Source organism: Tetrahymena thermophila (assembly GCF_000189635.1).
Source record: "Tetrahymena thermophila SB210 genomic scaffold scf_8254369, whole genome shotgun sequence".
In the NCBI taxonomy this organism is placed as follows: domain Eukaryota; phylum Ciliophora; class Oligohymenophorea; order Hymenostomatida; family Tetrahymenidae; genus Tetrahymena; species Tetrahymena thermophila.
Window position 1 is genome coordinate 72057 of NW_002476153.1, and position 18063 is coordinate 90119.

The 18063-nt window shown below is 20.9% G+C and overlaps 3 protein-coding genes across 3 annotated transcripts; 1 reads left to right on the top strand and 2 right to left on the bottom strand. All coding sequences in view use genetic code 6, as the record gives it.

Annotated features, from left to right (window-relative positions):
* Positions 1-5219: 5219 nt before the first annotated feature.
* On the top strand, positions 5220-6599 carry TTHERM_00992840 (hypothetical protein; the record flags this gene model as incomplete). The annotated part of the gene is made up of 1 exon (XM_001030947.4): positions 5220-6599. Exon 1 carries the CDS (start codon positions 5340-5342, stop codon positions 6597-6599), a length of 1260 nt encoding a protein of 419 aa, XP_001030947.3. The 5' UTR covers positions 5220-5339.
* An 8703-nt stretch (positions 6600-15302) lies between these two features.
* TTHERM_000992841 (transmembrane protein, putative) lies at positions 15303-16309 on the bottom strand (the record flags this gene model as incomplete). Its single annotated transcript, XM_012800282.1, has 3 exons — positions 15303-15772; positions 15835-15855; positions 16156-16309. The coding sequence occupies 3 exons, from the start codon at positions 16307-16309 to the stop codon at positions 15303-15305; spliced, it is 645 nt and encodes a 214-aa protein (XP_012655736.1).
* Positions 16310-17187: 878 nt separating this feature from the next.
* TTHERM_000992843 (hypothetical protein) lies at positions 17188-17607 on the bottom strand (the record flags this gene model as incomplete). Its single annotated transcript, XM_012800283.1, has 1 exon — positions 17188-17607. One exon carries the CDS (start codon positions 17605-17607, stop codon positions 17188-17190), a length of 420 nt encoding a protein of 139 aa, XP_012655737.1.
* Between the last annotated feature and the right edge of the window lie 456 nt (positions 17608-18063).

The following is an 18063-nucleotide window of genomic DNA, read 5'->3' on the forward strand; positions in this document are numbered from 1 at the left end:
CAAGTGTTATATTTACTTTTACTGCTCCTAAATAAAATTTTCTATATTAACGAGCTAGTTAATTCTTGCGTTTTATTACTTATTTCTTGAAGAAAATAAAATTATAATTTTTGCAATAATTTAGCAACAGAGTTGCTCAATTAAAAAAAATTATTTAAATGAAAGGTATTCTATTACAAATTTAGACTAAAAAGTTTATTTTTAACAACAACAATAATAGTTCTATAAATAAAAAATGCTTTATTAGATCTTTTTGAGTTAAGACTAAACTAATTGAAAATATATGATGCGATTTAGATTATTATTAAGCAAATTAAGATTGATTGTGTGGGGACTACAAAACTTTATTCAATTTATGGTTCTTAATTAACTAATTATTAATTTATTTCAAAAGCTTTTCTGATTATGTTTTCAAATTAGTAAATTCCCCTTGCTCTATATCTTACTATCAAAATATATGTTACCTAAAGATAAAGATATGAGCACGGACATTTAAAAAGCAATAATTTGAATATATTTGACTGATTTTATAAAAAATAGATTAATGAGATACTTACTCATATTTTGGGATAAACGAAGATAAGATTAAAATTTAATCTAATTCTTGATTATTGTAAATTTGAGTATAGATATTTCTAAATAATATTTGAAAACAGTGTTACCATAAATAATAAGATTTTGTGTAATCCTTAAAGAGAATGAAACCTAATTTTATATGTAATAAGTGAGCTAAATTAGATAATTAGACCTTTTTTTTTAAGATGGCACTAAAAGGATTAAATAAATATATTCAAAAACATTTTAAAAAAAGAAAAATAGTAAAATGTATTTTAGAGGGTATCTATCTTAAGAAGCGTAACTTTTTACATTACAAAATATTACAAAATTCTTTGGAATTAACTAGTTAAAACATTGAAAAATCAAATAGACTCTTGAGATTGATCAAGGATATATACTATATATAAATTTATGTAATGTAAAAAGAAAATTTAATCATTTGGAGATATAATAAGTAAAATAATAACAAATGTATCATATTTTGTAAAAATCAAATTAATAATTGATAAAAAAGTTATCACAAAAATTTTTAATTTTTCTATTTGAAGAAAAAGATAATTTCCCATTTTCAAATATTTGATTTCTATCTTACTTTTATAGAAAATAAGCGTCTTTAATTCCCTCTTGAAATTTACGCTTAATATTTTACTAAGTTATGTAAAAATTTCCTGTGTAAGAATTTATTATACTGAAATTACTTTTTAAGTGTCACCTCAGTTAATTAAAATAGCCAATTTAAAAGCGTTCTACTCTTTTATAGAAGTAATTTTCTAGTTTTAATATAATTAAGCTTCGAGATTTTTCTTTATTAATTATCTTTGTTCACATGCAGTATTTTTTAGCTTGCTTTTGGTTCTACATAATATATGTAGTTTTATTTTTTTAAAGTAATGTCAATAATCTCTATTTCTAAAAGTGCAAATTCTTTATTGTAAAAAAATATTATTAATTTTAGTTTAAAGTATAATTAAATTTGTTTTTAATGAACCAAGAAGATGAATTGTATTGTCTAAAATAAGTGATAATAAATTATAAATCGTGCTCGAATCACTAATTTTATATTTCATGAATTCAAATAGTAAATTTAAGCTCATAATACTGCGACTTATATTTAATACTACAAAATATTTAATTCATTTAGTGATTAATTAATGGGGAAAAGTAATTTAATTTTCATTATGAAAAAATAATTGTAACATAAAATACAAAATTTGTTTCTTTAAAGTATTTTAAACTTTATTGTTTAAATCTTTAATTTTCAGAAAATACCAATTTTTTATCAGAAATGTAACATTTAACTTATAAATAATTTATGTAATCTATAAAGTGATACTAATTTAAATTATAAACTGATAAAAATCTTTGATTTTTAAGGTTTAAATTAGTACATAACGGAGAATGAAGGAAGGTACGAAATGGAGGCTTATTAAACCTAAAAAATTGTATTTTTATAAGCATTAACAAATTGTTTAATCTTTTGTATATACTTATCTTACTGAAACTATTAAAATTATCTAAAATCTTTATCAAAGTTTTATAGAATTATTTAGTAATATTGAAATCAATAATTGATTTTATTAATAGTCAAGAAGATATTTCTTTCTTTCAATTTATAGAATTTCTTTACAGAGTTATAGACTATTTTACTCTATACGAAATTATTTGATTACTTAAGCAAGAGTTAGTAATAAACTTAACAAAAAAACAAGAATAAGTATTTTTTTAAATGAATAAACAAAAAAATAATCTATTTTGTAAGGTTTTATTTAGTTTGTTTCTATTATTAATATGTTTTATTTTTTATTTAAAAAACTCGTTTATTTGCTCAGTTATTTTACAGAATAAATAATTAGAAAAGACCTTATGTTTTATTATTTATTATATTTTAAAAGGGGTAATGGGTAAGGTAAATAATAAGCAACTAATTAATTAGTTATATAAGTGTTAGGGATTGCAGCTTTTTTAATTCAGGATAAAAAACAAAAGATTAAAAGACTTTACAAATCAAAAAAGGCAATAGCTCAATAAACTAGAGAATTTATCAGAATAAAGAAATTTACATGTAAATTTCAGGACATTTACATATTTATCAAAAAAATCACTCTGTTAATTGATTTGATTTAAGTTTAAGCAACTATCTAGTTAAATATTTAAACTTATCAAATAGCTGAATTGATGCAAAATAGTAAAATAACTTTAGGTTTTATTACTTTATAATACTTTCAACTTGAAGTTCAGCACTTATCATTGCTTTTATTTTGCTTCATTTTTACTATTTTTATGTTGTTCGAAATGTTTTAATTTTAACATAGATAGCTAATTTAAATTCTTTGAAAATATAATAAAAAAACGGTTTTTGCCAAAGTAGAAATCCTAAATTTTGGCTATGGATTTAACAAACAAAAAAAATATTTAAATATTATAAATTGATCTTCCGAAAATATCAAATTTGATTTCTGAAAAAAAATTTACTTTTATTATCGAATCTTATCAATATATCAATTTTATTTAACTAGCTATGCATAATTTAAAAAGTTATTATCAAATTTAAAAACTAAAAAGTTATCAAATAAAAGGAAATTTGGTTATAAATTTTCATATATTTCAACAATATTACCTAAAAATAATTTTAAAAAAGTGGTTAGTTTTTTATGATTTTGTTCTAAAATAAATCAATAATTTAATAATTTGTTTTTATAATAAGCAAACAGCGGTTTAAAAAAATTTTTGATTAAATTCCCTTTAAATCTGTATAAGGATGATAAGAATTAATAATTATTTGTATTTCATAATAGTTTTAAGTCATCAATTTATAAAATTATAAATTTTCTATGCGATTGTTGATTGAAAAGTTTTATAACAAAATAAATTTAGTTGCATATAAAAAATATTTAACCTTTAATTTTGAGTATTATTTATAAAAAAATAAAACTAAATAAACTCTTTCTAAAGTTAATTTTATGCAACACTTCTAAATAAATAAATCAATTCAGTTATGTGTAATCTATCCATTCTTGAAGAATTTACACAAAAGCCAAAAATAAGAAAAAGCGCTAATATCTACAAGAATAAAAAATTAAATAAATATCTTCATATTTTAACTAAAGAATGACTAAATATGAATTATTGTTCGACAGTGAAAAAATAATATTCTTTTTACTTTATATTCTATGAAACTTTTAAATTATCAGTTAAATTGTAAGCCAATAAAGATAAACCTAAAATTGCATTAACAAATTAATTAAGTGTAATTTTTGTGAATCACTGTACAAAAAGGAGTAATTAATTTTGAATAGTTATAAATAAATAAGTGATTATTTCATTAAACAGTTCTATTAAGAAAGCATAGAAGCTTTTAAATACCTAAAGTACAGCCATATACTAGCTAATTTCTTATGTTGCTCAGGTATTAGGGTACAAATTTAAATACAAATAGATATAGACTGAATTTTAAGAGTGAATGAGTAAGCATTAATAGCGATATCCTTTTTTATGCTTTTGAACTCAAAATATTTATAGAAATGATCAAATAAAAAAGGGGTGGGAATTTAAAATGTGTATCTTTATATTTATTTATCTATTGATGGTAAAACAGTAATATTACTACTTTCTCTTAGTGAATGCTCACATAAATTTAATAATTAAGAAGAAAAATACATTCTAAGATTCTAAAGGTTTATATTTTAATTAAAAGCTATAATCCTTTTCCCAGCCTATAAGATTCTATCTTGTTTGTAATCAGATAAAATTTCATTAAAAACATTGTAAGATCTTTGTCTGGATTGATTTAAGATTAATACTATTTATTTTCTCTATGCAAAACTTAAATAGGTTCATATTAAAGCAAGCAGCAACTGATTTGATTTTTCTATTGATAACTTTGAAGGGTAAGATAAATAGCTTATTTTCTTAATTGTCTCATTGGCCTTTTAATGGCAAATGATTCGATTCATATAATATTTTGAATTCTTTCTAAATTCATCAATTTATTCACATCTAAGCAAAATTTTATAGCGAGTGAAAAATATAAACATTTTATTTCAGTATTTTAGGCGCTTTATTATTTAATTGAGATATTTAATAATACAAGCTGAAACTGCTATCAAATTTAACAAATTAATAGTGTGTATAGAATTATTAAACTCTTTTGATTGATTGAATTGTTTATTTCTAATTACCCCTTTAGATTTATGATCTTATTAAAACTTTAATATTGTAAAATAAATAAATAGATAGATAGAAATTAATTGCAAAGTCATCCTGAGGATTCAAATCAAGAGCAGCTAGAAAAATTTAAATAAAGATAATATGACTGATGCAAATCTATTTTTTTCCTTTTACCCGTCAGTTTTTGAAGCATTAAAAAAACATAAATTAGAAGTATTTCTTCTTAAAATTTTAAGGTTTTTAAAGTTCCTGATGAATAAGTCAGCTTTATTCTGAATAGCAATTCTGCGACATGAAATAAATATGCTTCTATGAAGGCATAGATAAATTATGATATAAGGTTCAACAAAGTAAGTTATTCAAAAACTAAGTTTTGACAGTAATTAAAAAAAATCAAATTAATCTAGAAATAGGAATAAATGCATCATATAGTTTACTTTGTTTATCTATCGAACTAGTTTCTATTAATGGGTTGAAACCTAAACGATATAATTTAATTAAAAAAAAAAAATTATAATCTAAGCTAAAAAAATTTAATAAAAACTTTCAGCAACTAATTAACTCATAAATAAATAAATTATCACTATTTAACAAAAATATTAAATTCCCTTCAAATGATTCTTTCTTAAGTCCTTGAGCTAATACCTGAAGAAAGCCTTAACTAAATCAAGACTTCTATCCTTAAAATCCTTGATGAAAAAATCAAAAACCGTTACTACATTAACAAGCATTTCCAAAATGCTATCATGAACTATTTTTTGGAAGATTATGGTTCATTCTACTTACGTGATTAATTCGACAAATAATCCAATAGAGAAGTTCGTCGTTACTTAACCTCACTTGCCGGAGAGCGTGGATATAAAGGTACTAAATACATGATTATGATGAATATCTACTTTGATGTTCACAAAGGGTTCGATCTTATAAATGAATACCGCCAGCTCTTAAAAAACGTTGCACTCTAAGAAAATTCGTTCGATCCTGAATCACAAGAATATATCTCCCACGCTTGGAAGAAAGCTTTTGGCTTGTTTGTGCTAGCTCATAGTTTTGATCGCAGCTTAACATCTATTTTTGATATTTGGAATAGCCTTTTCCTTGATTAAAAGATTTTTAGAAAGAGAAGACCTAATTCTAAAACATCCTATTCAAATTCTTAAAAAGCATAAAATATGCAAAATTAATCATAAAAATCTTGCCTAAAATAGTAGGATAGTTCTTATGATTAAGACTCATCTATTTCCTAAACTAATGAAAAATAGGAGAAGCAAAAGCTCTTAGTCAAATAAGAATTTGCTGACAGTTCTCTCACTACTTGTAATTCTACAGTCAAGAATTCCAATATGAACAAAAACAACTTAAAAATGATCAATGCCAACAATCAACCTCAATAAAAATCTTTTTGTGAAAGCACTTCTATTTACACTAATAACTTCGAAACAGCATCAGATTCAATATCCCACACTTCAAACAATTTGTAAGATTCAAAAGAGGTGCGCTTCGCTTCTAATAATCAGAATATTTCTATATATGCTTTCCAACCTTAAATTCCACTACAATAAGTAATTCCTCCTTAACCTTCTCAATTCTTGCTTTAAGGATAAAAAATAGTTACCATCCCTCCAGTATAAATAATAAACCAATCAAATAATAACTTGTTCCAAGGAGTAGTATCTCCTTTTGGATAATAAGCTATATTTATAAATCCCCAACACATCATGATCAACTAACAACAAATGATTGCTCTCTAACACTAATAATAGCAATAATTATTACAGTAGTAGTACTAACAACAAATGATGTTAGTTGAGTAGTAAAAGTAATTTAATTTGTTATTAGCATAACAATTGCCTAAAGTTGTTGGAACAGTTTGAATTAAATCTAATAATGAATAATCTTAGGAAAAATGAAATATATATATTTAAACACGCCTATTATAATAATTATTCTCCTTCTTATCTTCTTATTCTTTTCCCTCACTAATATACCTAATAAACAATCAAACAAACAAACAAACAAACTAATTCATTTAAATTTTTTCATTCAAATCAAAATAATTAATCGAAACTAATCAAACTTTATAAACAATTAATTAAGTAAATAAATTTTTAATTGTCTTAATTATTAGCATTTGTGTATATTTTATCAATCAATATTAATTAATCATTTGTATTATTTTAACAGTAAAATCAAACAAAATTTATTTAAATCTCTAATTCCTTTTAAAATTTTCGATAATTTAATTTAAGTTTTTTTTCTATATTCTTTTTTTCCAATTTAAATGTAAAATTTGCAAGCGCAATTCTATCAATAATATAGAAAAATTGCAATCATTTTATTTATTCTTCATATTAACTCATTCAAACATCTTTCAGTTTACAATCATAAATTTTTAATTAACTTATATTTGAAATTTATTGTTTCTAAGCTCATGCTTTGCAGAGTAATTTTTTATTTGACTTCAAAGACCTATTTACACCTTTTCTGATATATTCAGATAGAAGTGATTATTTTTGATTACACACATTTACATTAGTATTATTTCTACCTTACAATCATTATTTCTTAATGTTTTCCATCCGAAAGCAAAACCAAATTCAAGCTACTAAATAATTAATTAATCTTACATAAAATTTTGAGTTAAAATGCGCCAAAATCATCAAAATATTGTAAATATTAAAAATAACATTACTAAGTTTTTTATTAAGTATTTTTAAACAAAGAGAAAAAGTAGTGTTAAATCAAGTGATCGCTTTCAAAACAATAACTTGAAAAGTTTGTTATTTATTTTTATCATTACCTACTCAATATCAAATTAGTTTTTAATTTACATTTAAAACAAAAGTTCTATATTCTTATTTAATTATTTACAAAAAATACTCTTGCACATTCTTGAAATTTAATTATAAAATTGACCATATATAAGTTCAAATAGCTCTTTTACAAGCTAGCATGTATTGGGATTAAGAAATATTTTTAAAATATAAAAATAATTGACTTTACTTTAAAAAGTTGTATGTCTGAGTTTGCTTTTGCGATGATAAAAGTTAATTTTTTATTTTAATAAATAATCGATTTAAAAATCGGGTTAAATTTGGATGAGCTTTTTAATGCATATAAATTGAAATATGTTGCTTTATTTTCTATAAATAAATGGATACTCATGAGTATTAACTTAAAAATTATACTTATTATCCAAAGAATATATTTATATTATATTTTTAAATTTATTCTTTACAAATTATTTAAATATATTTGGTTTATTACATACAACTACATAAAAGTTCCATCCATTTATAATAAAATTTAAAAACATTCAAATTAATTTTGTAGCTAAACTTTAAAAAATTTTTCAAATATAAAAAAAACTAATTTATTTTTAAATGTCCTTCAATTTTTTTCAAAATTTCCTTCAATTTTTTTCAATTTTTTCTTTAAAATTTATTACTTGTTTATACACTCTTTTAGTTGACTAAAAAACATTCTTCTATAAAAAAAGAAATGAAATTTCTGATTAATTAGTGAATCTGCTTTTTATATCAGTTTATTTTAAAAAATACACAATTTGAAATTTGCAGAGTAATATAGAATTATCTAGTAAAAAAATGAAATTAATTAATTAAAAATAAGAAAATGAATATCTTCTTATCAAATAAATTTTCCGACAAATCTATCATTTATTTGTCTCATTTTATATACGCAGAGCTAAATCCAATTAAAAAATGTTATAAATAAACTTTAATAGAGTTTCAGATGTCTAAAAAAGTATCATTTTTTGTAACACGAAGAATAAGTTAAAATTGCAATCAAAATACAAAAAAACAGGCGAAAATATTTAGATTTAGTTTTCTTTCAAACGAATTTCATAATTATGTTTAAAAGCTTAAAAAATTATTTTTTATATTTAAAATGATTTAAGCAATATCAAACATGTAATATAATCCATAGATATTGCAATTTTGGCTCCTTGATTCGAAAACATTTCTTTTGAAAAAGCCATTAATAAGGTTTCAACATATGAAAATAAAAATAGAAAAATTAATTTTTTTATTAGTAAGAAAATAGAATATTTTCTTTAAAAGAAAGATAAATATCCTATAAGCAATTTATTTGAACTTTATACCTCATTTTATTGTTAAATTTAATAATAATTTAGTTTAATTAGCTTTTATTTTTAAAAAAATATGTATATATTAGTTTTTAAACAGCAAAAATGATTACTTGAAATATAATAAGTATCAAACTTAAATGTAATAAAAAATGTGTTTTTATCAGTATTTATCTGATTGAATAAAAATTAATACTAAATATTTTATATTTTTTCAACAAAATTATCTAATTTTAATAATTTTTTAAGTGATTAGTTATAAATTTTTTTAAAATTATATTAAATAGGTTAAGTAGATTATTTCAAAATAAAACATGATTTAATAATTAAAAACTACAATAAAGTTTGTAAAACTGGAAACCCTTATAAGATGAGTTTTATCTCTAGTTACCCAGTTTAGAGAGGTTTCACTATATTATGATATAAAACTATTAGTTTTTGTTTGTATAAAAATTGACTTACAGTTAAGTATAATTTTTCTTGTTAAGAAAATTATTATTTTTTTATAAATAAATAAACATATAATATAGATATTTTTAAAACCTGTAACTATTTTGACTTAAAATTTATACAATAAAATTTATTATTTAAAATAAACAATAGAAAAACTAGAATTTTAAATTAGTTAGTTAAACATAATTATATTTAGAATTTAGAATAATCATTGATTAATATTATAGAAAATATAAACTTCAAAAAATGAGTGTACAATTTTTTAAAACACTGTTTTAATTTTTTCAAAATTATAAAACTGTGAAACTTTTACAAAAATTATTATTAATAATTTAATAAAGAACTTACTTTAATTACTTTTGCAATAGCATTTATTAACTTTCATTCATAAATTACTAAAAAATTAACGATTGTTTAAGTTATGATCAAAAAAATAATTCCATATCAAAATGAATTAAAATATTATTTTAAATATATTAATGAATTTATTTTTTAACACAAATGGTTTTAAAATTTTTATTTTAAAAATGATAAACTCATATATTTATTTTGAAACTAATTACTCTTACTTTAACAATAAAAAAATTAATTGCACTAATTATTTTATCAAATAAAAAATTCAAATTAAACTTAACATATTATTATTATTTTATAGATAGATAAAAATTTGTCTAATTAAAATATTTGATAAATATTTTTGAGAGTTTTTAGACATATATGATAAAGTATAATATAAATAAGCTTTTAAATATTTATTTTTTAACTTTTAGCTTTTATAGGTGAAAATATAACTTAATTAACAGTTTAAATACTTTTAAAGAACTTATTTAATTTAGCTATTTTTCATAAATAAAAATACCCTCTTCATTTATTTTGAAATAATAAAAATGTTAATAACTACACATTTTAAATTATAATTTGAATTAGTTAAAGATAACAAATACTATTTTCTTTTATTATAATAATATTATAATTGCAATAATTGTTAACTAACTAATTATATTAGCATAATTACTATAATAAATATTTTTTAGGGCTCTTCAAAGTTAACAAAAGAAATACACCTCATCATTCATAACATATTTTAAGATAAATAAATACATTATAAAAATAATTTAATTTTATTATACTAAAAATTTGTTTTGCATTTAATTTGATTTAAAAAATAAAAAATCATATTAATAATCAGTTTTTAAACTAAATTGTGATATTATTCTAAAGAAAGAAAGATTAAGTAATTTAATCATAAAAAATATTATTTGTGAAATTTAATTTTTTGAAAAACAATTTTATAAAAATGTAAAATATAAAATTTAAAAGTTTAAATTAGTATTTGTTATAACACATAACTACCATATTTTTTATGAACAACAAAAACATGCTATTTAAAAAAAAAATAAATGCTTTACAATATAAATTTAATAAATTACAATGTTGTTTATTTTTATTTTTTGCTTTTAATTTTAAATATAAAAAGAAAAGTTAAAAAAAATTATCTTATTTGTTTTAAAATTTTTTTCAACAAAATATCAAAATAAGTAAAAAATAATTATAAATTATGCTATATAATTAAAATCAATTTAATATTAAGATTTTAATTCTTTCAAATTAAATAGTATTAGATATGGAAACAGAAATTCAAATTGAAGATGATTTCGCCATAATTAATAAATGCATGAAGAAAATTATATCTTAACAATTTTCTATCATTATTGAGAAAACTAGAGAAAAATTTGTAGTAAAAATTTTATAATTTTGCTAATAAGTTATAAAGGAGATTCTTTTAACTCACAGATTTAGATGATATAAAATCTAAAATAACTTGAATAATTTATAAAAATTAATTATTATTAGTTATTTTTTAGAATTTAAAATGCTAACTATCATAAATTAAATATATATTTTTTGCTCTGCATTAAATTTGAATTTTATTTTAAGATTTTGAAAAATAGCTAATTCACAAAAATAATATGTATTTATTTTATTATCAAAGAAATAAGAAAAAAGACCTGACCTTTTCAATATAATGATAAAATTAGTATAATAAAATAAAATATATGTAAGATTGATTTTGCATTACAAATAGATGAGATTTAGATTAATAGCAGAAATTAATTAAAAATATATTTTAGTTAAATACATCATTCACATTAGAAAAAAATTTATAATTTTTATGTGATTTTATTTGCTTTTTTAATATTGAAATAGTAAATATCTGAATGAAAATTTTAGTAAAAATATAAGTTATAACCAATTAAATAGCTTTATCTAAATACAAAATAATTGTTTAACAAAATCTATCTATTAAATTTTGATAACTAAAACTCAATCTGTAATTTGATGAAAATAGAATTTATACCTAATATTAAAGATTTATTATTAACATCACAAATATAAATAAATTTTTAATCTTAATTTTAAAAGTATTCCAAATAAAATAGTTTTAAAGCCATGGAATAAACTAATTCTATGATTAAATTATTTTACCCTAACACTTGAGATAAGAAAGAATATGGTTAGTAATAATAACAATAATAATTTCACGTTTGTATTCTCTTAAAATTAATTAGTTAAATTGTATATAGTTAAAACAAATTCACAATCGAAAATAGAATTTAATATAGTAAAAATGTCTAAGCTTTACAAAGATTTTATAAAAAATATAGCAAATAAAACTCTTCGGATCAACATTTTTTATTATGCAAAATTTTTGTACTTTAGGTATTAGACAAAAATTACAATTAAAAGTAGTACAAATATGGATAGTTGATTAGTATCATCTCATTTTAAATATGTATTTATTTATTCACAGGAAATTTATTTGAAAAATATATAGTCTCAAAACTAGCGTTTCATATTCACTATTTTGCATCACCAAGTCGTTTTTATAGTAACATTATATAAATTGACCAAACAAATTATAAATTAAATCAATAGGTCTAAAAAGTTAATTGGGAGTTAAGATGATTGTTGCAATACATTGCATGAGAGCATATTAAGGCTAAATATTTAAATTATAAATATGTAAATAGGTGAATTGTTTTATATTTAAATATAAGTTTACTTTCAGAATTACTTTATTCAAATTTTAATAAAACTGTACTAATCTACAATAGAATAATAAGAAATTTAAATATTTTGATGTTTCTAAATTTTTCAGCATACTTATTTCGAATATTATTTCAAACATAAAATATGATATATTCCATCTTTGAAATAAAGAGATTATGATTGATTTTCATTTGATAAAATTGATAATATGAATTAAAGACTTTCAAATTAAAAAAAGATGATGTATCGATAAATTTAATAAATTGTTTGATATTTTTACTTTAGCATTTATTTACATGAAAAATTAAAAATTTGGGTAGTTAAATCCATGAATACATTAATTCCAAAGCTTTTATTTAATAAAAGAGCAATCAAAATTAATATAAAATGGCTTCTCAGCCTTATATTTTATAATAGTATAATTTCTATTTATATTTTTATTTTAAATTAGTCTTAAAGCAATAATTTTGTAATAAAAATTTGAATTAATCCATGCAAAATTGCTAATAAGATGAGAAAGTTAGTTTAATCTACAAATATATATTATTGTTAAATTAACTTAGGCTTTCTTTCTATTTTTAATAATCAACTAATGAGCATGCATATTAATTTGGCTACATAGCAAGTAGTGTTTTGAGATATTTAAATTAATAAAGAAGTGTATCATTTTTTTAACATGCAAAAGTATATTATTGAGGTAAACATTTTGATAAATATCATATGAAATTCCCTTAATTTTAAATTTGTACATAAATGATTAATCAATTAAATCAAGAGAAACCGTAATGTTAGGCTATCTTAGGTTATTTTTTTTTAAATTTAAAAATTTAATATTTTCAATGGGGAGAATAGGCTGAAATTTCAATTTTACCTCTGTCTTTTAAGATTCTGATAGAATTTAATCAAAGGATTAATAAATAGCTTGATTAAAGCTTTTTACAAAGCCTTTAATGTTTTTTTTTCTTCCATTTTATATAAGCAGCCTATTTCACTTTATCTGAAAAATGATTTTTTTTACATATTCAAATATGATCTACATAGTACCTGTTTCTCACTAAGATATGATTTTTTTTTTAAATATGATTTATATCGAGATTTCAAATAGTTTGTTTCTTAGTAGTTCTAATCTGATTGATAGGGTATATTGTAAATTGTAAGTTTATTTCCTAAATAATTACTTAATATAAACAAAATGGTACTCAATTGTTTCTAACTAATACATAAACAAAATGAAATATAATTGGCACCTTCGATTGGCATCAGGCTTAGCTTAGGAGGATCAGTCGAATAAGGCTAAATTTTTTTGAATATTTAATATAAATTTCAATGCAACTTTCAAAACAAAATTATATCTTATCTATTTTTTTGCTTAAGACTTTTCTGTTAGTTAAACTGATATACTTATTATTAATATAGCGCTAAAATAGAAAAAATAGCAAAACATAAATAATTTGATTATAATTCATTAAATTTGGGTATAAGATGATCAAACATTCTATCAGATCATATTTTTAGGTTGACTTGATTAATGAAATCAAAATAATTAGACAAGATGTTAAGTAATATCAGATATTAATATATATATATATATATTATATGAATTCATTGATTTATTTATTTTCAGTAAGCAATAATTAATTAAGAAAAGATACAACCCTAAAAATATTGGATTTCTATCAAAATAAATAAATTAGCTCCCACTTTCTTAAACTATATATAATTTCAAGACAAGCGCAATTCAACAAATAATAATTAATCAAAAAATAAATAAATAAAAAGATAAATCATAAAAATAATTCACTAACAAGCAAACAAACAAACTATTTAATTAATTAATTCCTATCACTCATTTCCTTCAAAAAATAAAAAAAATTAAATACATAAATAAATAAAAAAAACCAGTTAGTCAGTCAATCAAAATGGAAATCAAAGAATCTATCCTCAGTTGGATCGTCAACTTAAACAAAGATTACAACTACATAAACAAACGTTTCTAAGACACTGTGATGAACTATTTTTTAGAGGACTACATAGCTCCTCTTCTTATGTAAGACTACAATCTTTAAGTCTATCGTGAAATTCATGTTATATTGAAAAACAAGCTTAAATTAGAAAAAGATCGTATCCTACCTAAGTATATGGGAATTTTGAACATATACACTAGTGAATTAAAGGAAAAGAATCGTTACAGTGAATACAAGCGTAAGCTCTGCTAAATTATTTAGGAAGATACAGCTCACTCCTCATCCAATTTTAACTCACAAATGTGGAAGAAGCTTGTTGCTTTCTTGCTTTTAGAACACTCAGTTAACAATAACATAAAGAACTTTAACGGAATGTGGTAGAGTGCTTTCCCTGAACGTCCCTTAAAGAAAATAAAATTACCCAAATACAGTAAAAACAATACAAGTTATTACAAAAAACGTATGCTTGTCTTAAAATAAAAGGAGCTTGAATTCGATTATTAACAGAACTAAAAGAATAATTAAATTATCATTAACATGCTTGTTGGTAATAATTAGAATGCTTTAATTGAATCATCTCCAAACCAAACTATTGTTTGTGAAATCAGTGCTAAGCCTCAATTCTACAGCAATCCCTAAATGTAATAGCTCTCTAGCTAATCCAACTCTTTATCCACTTATCAATCCTCTTAAGGTTCTTATCCTCTCTTCCACTAATCTTCTCAAAGCAGCTTCAGTAATAGCAGCAATGCAAACTTAAATTGCTAGATTAAAGACAAGAGCATTAAGGAAAAAGTTGAAATAAAGGAAGAATACATGCAAGAAAACATATATGACTATCAAAGAATATCATCAGAAAAAGATGAAAACTCTGAAGAATAAGAGGACGATGAAGAATATGCTGAAGAAGGTTCTCAGCCATCAAGTGATATTGCTAAGATTGAAGACAACTAAGGATATTAAAATCCTGTTGAACAAGTTTAGTAGATTTAATCTTATCCTCAATAAGCTGCTTTCAATCCAGTAAAATAATAAAAATAACCAATTTAATAATAAAAATATGAACCAAACCCTAATTAATAATTCTAAAATTAAATGTTCTATTATGTTAACAATAACAATAATAACATGAATAGCAATATGAATAATGCCAACAACAGCATTAATAATAATTATAACAATAACAATTATTAAGGCTTAATTAATTAAAACAATAATGAAATATAATATAATAATTCCAATATTAATTTCAATAATAATTATAATTATTATAATTGTTCAGAAAATATCAATCCTTACTTCTCAGAAGATGATTTATTTGATGAGTATGCTTAAGAACCCCAAGCCCTACTCAACAGCGACTTCAATGAATCATTAGAACATAGATAAGGAGAAGAGCCATACTTCTATGAAGATGACTACTCAAAGCCATACTAAGGCTAATTCATGGGATTCTATGGAAAAAACTTCCCTTGCAATAATTTCGTTTTTAATAATGATTACAATTGAGGAAATAATTGACAATCTATTTACCCATAAGCAATCTAATCTAATCTATTTATAAATAAATAAAATTCAACTTATTATAATGAGTCACTTAAATAAAATTAATTAAAATAGTTGATGTAATTAATTAGCATTTTGAGATTGATAAAAATATTAAATCTTCTTGTCTGAGCATGAAGTAATATACTTATCAGCCTGCATATAAGCATGTGAGCAGACATAAACTCATATTTAACAAATTTTTAAAATGTATTCAGGAGTTCTCTACAACAAAGACCTCAAATATTATCTTCTCAAAGCTTCTTAAAATACATACGAATTAACAAAGATTTTGAAAAAAACTTATACAAGTCTCATAGGAAATAAAAATTTCTATTGTTTCAATATTTAAGCCTGAATAGACAATAATAAAATAAATTGCAGGACTTAATAAACAAAAAAAATAAATTTTCATAAGCAATAAAATCACTATATTAAATTTTACTTCTATTTAATTTATCATTAACTCTGTCCGTACTCTTACTTCTATATTATTTTGTGTATTTGAATATATATAAATTGTAACATTAATAATTATTATCACTGCCTTCTAAGGTAAAAATTCAATTCAAATCTCTTTCATTTTTTTATGCAACTGTTAAAAAACGATTTTAAAATGTATTATGAGCTTTTTTCCCTTGTATTTATTTTGGGTTTAACACCTTATTGATTTTTCCTCTCTTGTCTATTAGGAAAAAATATTAACAAATAGATAGCTTGTTTGTTAGTTATATTCATCAATTCAAGCAAAATAATTATTAATCTAAAAATTCAATATGAAAAAAGTAAGAGTAGCTTTTTGAAGTTGATACTTAGGATAACATAACAAAATGAAAAATTCTAAGAAATTATATTGCTCATAGATTTTAAATCTATTTATGTATATAGGTTATAATTTTTTATCATAACTTAATTTATATTTTTCCCTTATAATCAACATAAATTGAAGAAGCTACTTTATACGTAATATCCAAATCAATTACTTATAATATCTGTATACGAAAATAAGTAATTTACCAATACAAAAATTAAATATAATTTGTTTTCTTCCTTCAAAGAGTATTTTATAATAATCATTTAATTTTATAGACATCGGAAGATGATGCATTTTTAGATTTAGTTATAAATCAATAGCATTCATTTATTTTCATTATCATATGATGTCATGTATTATTATTTCTTTACTTTTACGTTTAACCTCAAACACAAAGAGCTGGCTCTTAAATTATATTTCAATCCTTCTTTAGTAAATTTGATAAAATTAAAATAAATTTTATTTGTCACCATTTATATATTAATATTTCGTCTATTTCCTCTAACTACTAGTAACACATCATTATTTCAGAGTTAATATTATTGAATTTGCTATTATTTATATAGTCCGAATTGAAAATATTTTTTATGTTAATTTTCCTACATAGATTTTTATAAAATTTTAAAAATTTTGGCATTAAAAAAATATGGAATTCTCATTTTTTAATTAACTTCAGAAATTTAATCTTTATCTAACTTAAAAGTCAGTTTTTTCATATAATCAAGATTCTTTTTATTTAATTACTTCAAAATTACAATATTAACTAGCTATGTATGCACGATATTTTATTTACTGACCTTTAAATTTGCATCATTTAACTGATTAATATCTCGTTAGCTGGTTTATATTTCCTTCCATTCATTTGCAACCGCATATTTGACACAATAAGAAATACAATAAAGAAATATTCTTCCACACTTTTAATGATTGATGTGTGCTAAAAGCATTCACAAATTACTTTTTTATTATGGAATTGGTCTTAGTAAATTAATAATAACTATATTTATAAATAAATTTGTTTATTTTAAAATATCAAATAAAAAATAATAAAAATTTTCCATAAAATGTAATAGTAGTATACTTTTTTTTCTTTTAAAAAAGCGATCCAATATTATTAATTTAACCATAAAACCAGCACAAATTTTTATTAAATTTAATGTTTATTATTTTTCTAAAAATTTATGTTAAACATATTTTTTTCAGAGATTTGAAAGCAAATAATTTTTTAAACGATGGATTTTATTAATACAAATAAATAACTACCTACAACAATATTATTCATTTTAATCATTTTAAAATTGAAATCTGTAAGAAGATTTTAAAATGTTGATAATTAATATAAAATAGATTATTTTTTAAAGTAATTAAAAGATATTTACATTTAAAAATAATAATATCAGATT